At 61.2% G+C, this 4,317-nt stretch overlaps 1 protein-coding gene across 1 annotated transcript; it reads left to right on the forward strand.

Annotated features, from left to right (window-relative positions):
* On the forward strand, positions 1–4,317 carry DAPK3 (death associated protein kinase 3). The gene is made up of 8 exons (XM_088526772.1): positions 1–97; positions 1,621–1,981; positions 2,323–2,452; positions 2,614–2,662; positions 2,751–2,777; positions 2,897–3,049; positions 3,452–3,497; positions 3,717–4,317. The coding sequence occupies exons 1-8, from the start codon at positions 36–38 to the stop codon at positions 4,257–4,259; spliced, it is 1,371 nt and encodes a 456-aa protein (XP_088382898.1). The 5' UTR covers positions 1–35; the 3' UTR covers positions 4,260–4,317.

Below are 4,317 nucleotides of genomic sequence, written 5' to 3' on the forward strand. Positions count from 1 at the left end.
GCGCCTGATCCGGGCCGCCCCGGCCGCCCGCCGCCATGTCCACCTTCCGCCAGGAGAGCGTGGAGGACTACTACGAGATGGGGGAAGAGCTGGGCAGGTGAGCCAGGATCCTCCGGAGCCGCGGCTCCCTCCCGGGAAAAGCAGCGATTCTATTTCAGCTCGTGCTTCTCCCTCCGGAGCTCCCGGCGCACCCCGGTTTGCTTGGGATCCCTGGGCTTCCTGGCGTGTTTTGGCCGTGCCTCGGTCGCTTGCTGCGCGCGGGACAAATCCTGCCGTGAACCAGGCCACGCGAATGGCGTGTAGCCGTGCGGCGCGTGGCAGCGCCGGGGCTCGCTCCCGCGCGCAGCGTTAGCCCACGACAGCCCCGCGCGCCCGCACAAAGCCCGGGGCCGCTTCAAGCCTCCGCAAAGGGGAGGAGCTGGGGACAAAGTGACCGTCCTGCCACGTTTCTCTGCGGGCATCAACTTTAAGCACTGAAGGGCCCTGTTTCCCTCTCCTTCCCGGGAGGGTTTGGCTGGCAGCGGGGAGGACCGGGGGCCTCCGGGCTTGGCCGCCATCCGTTTCGGTCAGCTCCGGCCCTGATCCGGGCCTTATAAGGAGCGTTGAGTCCGGGCGAGCGGCGGCCGGTGACGGAGGCGGCACGGAGACGTCACGGCAGCGTGTGCCGGGGGCGGCCAATGGCCGGGACGTCCCGGGGCTGCGGGGAGGGAGCCCCAGGCCTTGGAGCAGCAGCTCTTCCTCCCGAGGAGGGTCCCGTTAAAGGGCCCTTCTCCGTCCTCGCAGGATGGGACTGGGCCATAAGGCGCTTGGCCATTACCTGCTGCCATTACCTGACCCTGCTCTTAAAGCGCCTGTAAACACACCCAGACCAATGCATATCCCAGGCCCTGCTGCCTGAGGCTGGGAGCAGATTTACCTGCTGGAAATACCCACTCAATCAGGCTGCCGACTGTGCGGTTGTTCTTATTTCAGGCTCTTTTTTTTTCCTTTCCTGCCATCTCAGAGCTCTGTGAAAGCTTTGGTGAGCTGGGGACCACTGCGTTTCGAGGTCTGCTCTCCGACAGGCACCCTTGGGGGCTGCAGACAGGGGCTGCCCAAATCGCGGGCACACGGGCACGCTCCGAGGAAGGCGCAGGGGCGAGAATAGCGTCTGCAGCTGCCTGGGTCGCGCTGGGACAGGTCTGCAGCTGCCGTGTCCTCGCAAGGAATTTCCTTCCTTCCTCTGTCCCACGCAGTGCTGCTCCATGGGGATTTAAGTGCCGGCTCCTGCAGACCTGGAGTGGTGGGACACAGGGTTGAGGAGCGAAAAGGTGTGATCTGGAGTGGCCCGAGAGCCTGTTTGAGAGCCTCTGTAGGAAGGATTTGGGGTTTCAGCCTGCTCTGGGCTCTGCTTTTGCTCCATCGCAGCCCAGTGCTGCAGGAGCAGGATTTTCCATGTGCAGCTGAGCACAGGGGCTTTTCCAGGAGCACACTGAATCCCGGCAGGCCGGGGAGATTTGTGCTTCCTCCTGCACGCGCGTGGGGTCCCCACGATCCTCACTGCGTTACAGACCCTGCTGCAGAGCAGCTCTCAGCACGTGCAATGCAGAGGGTCTTCTCACCCGGCCTTGCCTCCTGCAGCGGCCAGTTTGCCATCGTGCGGAAGTGCCGGGAGAGGAAGACGGGCCTGGAATACGCGGCGAAATTCATCAAGAAGCGGCGGCTGTCGTCGAGCAGGCGAGGCGTGAGCCGCGAGGAGATCGAGAGGGAGGTGGACATCCTGCGGGAGATCCAGCACCCCAACATCATCACCCTGCACGACATCTTCGAGAACAAGACGGACGTGGTGCTGATCCTGGAGCTGGTCTCGGGCGGGGAGCTCTTCGACTTCCTGGCCGAGAAGGAGTCCCTGACGGAGGAGGAGGCCACCCAGTTCCTCAAGCAGATCCTGGACGGGGTGCACTACCTGCACTCCAAGCGCATCGCTCACTTCGACTTGAAGGTGAGTTCTGGACTGTGGGATGGCAGCTCCTGGTTGTGGCTGTGACCTGGTGCTCCCTGTGGATTCTTATGAGACATGGGGAGGTGTAGAGATCCCACATTTAACAGCTGGGAAGTGGAGACCACCCTCCGGACCAGCTTCTCATGCGGGGCGATCCAGTTTGCCCTGGTGGAGTGACCTCCTGTCCACCACTATGGTGTGTGTTTGTGATGCTGGTCACAGAGGCTGTAGCTCCTGCAGCTGTTTGGGAAAAGGGGCCCAGGGCACCAAGGCTCCTGTGGCATGTGGCCACGGAGTCAGTGCGACCAGGGTCATCACCACCTGCTCCTCTTCCTCTGCAGCCGGAGAACATCATGCTGCTGGACAAGAACGTGCCAAACCCTCGCATCAAACTCATTGACTTTGGCATTGCCCACAAGATCGAAGCTGGGAATGAGTTCAAGAACATATTTGGGACCCCGGAGTTTGTAGGTGAGTCCCGGATGGGTGTCGCTTGTGCAGGGCCAGCCCTTCTTTCCCAGAGCAGTGAGGGCTCCCCTGACCAGGCGGTGCCTGGGCACCTCAGTGGGGACCCGGTGGCTGGATTCTTCCCCCAGAATAAGTCTCCCCTCTCCCATTTTTTTCTTCCTAAGCTCCAGAAATCGTGAACTACGAACCGCTGGGGCTGGAGGCTGACATGTGGTGAGTGATCCCTCTTCCGTGCACCTTTGCTAGGAGGCAGCGCTGGTCTGCCAGCTGCGCTGTAACCTTGTCCCTCCCTCTGTTGCAGGAGCATCGGGGTCATCACGTACATCCTGTGAGTATGAGCAGGGCTGGGAGCATCGCTGTGAGAGCAGGAGCAGCTCTGCCCCGCTCGCGCTCACGGCCCTGGGGACAGTCGGTGCTCGCGGTGCTCACGAGCTGCTCCTGCCGCAGGCTGAGCGGAGCCTCCCCGTTCCTGGGGGAGACGAAGCAGGAGACCCTGACCAACATCTCCGCCGTGAACTACGACTTTGACGAGGAGTATTTCAGCAACACCAGCGAGCTCGCCAAGGACTTCATCCGGCGCCTGCTCGTGAAGGATCCCAAGTAGGAGATGGGGAGCAGACAGGGATTAACCTGGGAGCGGAGGGCGGCTGCTCCTTGCTGGCCTGTGGGCAGGCAGCCCCCGTCTCCCCGTTGCCACTGGGGTACCGAGCTGAGCGCCCACGCTGCCCGCTGCCACCAAGGGCTGTTGGACATCTCTCTTGTGCTGGGAGTTTAAAAATCTGGCATAACCCTTTCCCCCTTCTCTTTAGCTCTTCATTTTTTGCCTCTTGTAGGCTTATTGTAGGTTTGTTTCTGAGTACAGTGAGCTTGTCTGTCCATCTGTCTGGGCTTATCCACAAAGCTGGGCTGCAAAGGCAGTAAAATCTGAGTTTTCCAGGCTTTAATGGGGGAAAGGGCAGCCGAACTTCTGTCCTGCTGATCCGAGCCTTGTTGTCATTGCAGGAAGCGGATGACAATAGCTCAAAGCCTTGAACATCCTTGGATTAAGGTAAGAAGCTACCCAAGAGGTTGGGGGATGTTTGTGAGCTTGCAGCTCTTGATTTAGTGCGGTTGGAGCTGGCTGAGCCTTGCTGAAGAGCCAAAGCTCCTTGTGCAGGGGCTGCGCTCCCCTGTCCAGGGGCCAAGGGACAAGCTGGTGGTCCCATTCCCACCATGTCCATGTGTGACGCCTGCCCTGCGTGACACCAGCCATCCCTCTGCTCTGCAGGTCATCAAGAGGAGGAACGTCCGCAACGAAGACAACGGCAAGAAGCCCGAGCGCCGCCGGCTGAAGACCACGCGCCTGAAGGAGTACACCATCAAATCCCACTCCAGCATGCCACCAAACAACACCTACATCAACTTCGAGCGCTTCTCCAAGGTCATGGAGGAGGTGGCTGCAGCCGAGGAGAGCCTCCGGGAGCTGGAGAGGAACAAGAAGTCCTTCCGGGAGGACATTGAGGCGCTGCTGTCCATCTATGAGGAGAAGGAGTCATGGTACAAGGAGGAGAATGAAAGCATCAGCCAGGACCTCCGGCAGATCCGGCAGGAGCTGCAGAAGACGGAGGCCATGAAGAAGCAAGCCCAGGAGGAGACCAAGAATGTGCTGCAGGTGGCCAACGGCCTCAAGAGGCGCTACCGGAAGCTGGAGAACCACTACGAGGCGCTGGCCAAGCAGGTGGCCTCGGAGATGAAGTTTGTGCAGGAGCTGGTGTGGTCCATCGAGCGGGAGAAGCTGCAGAGCGGCGAGGGCGACGGCAGCATCCGCTAGGTCGGGCCCCGTCGGCGCCGGGGGCGGGAGGGACGCGGCCGTGGGGCCTGTCGGGACA

The sequence above is a fragment of the Tinamus guttatus genome, unplaced genomic scaffold, assembly GCF_059628265.1.
Source record: "Tinamus guttatus ecotype Peru unplaced genomic scaffold, ASM5962826v1 Tinamus_guttatus_pri_ptg000254l, whole genome shotgun sequence".
NCBI lineage: Eukaryota > Metazoa > Chordata > Aves > Tinamiformes > Tinamidae > Tinamus > Tinamus guttatus.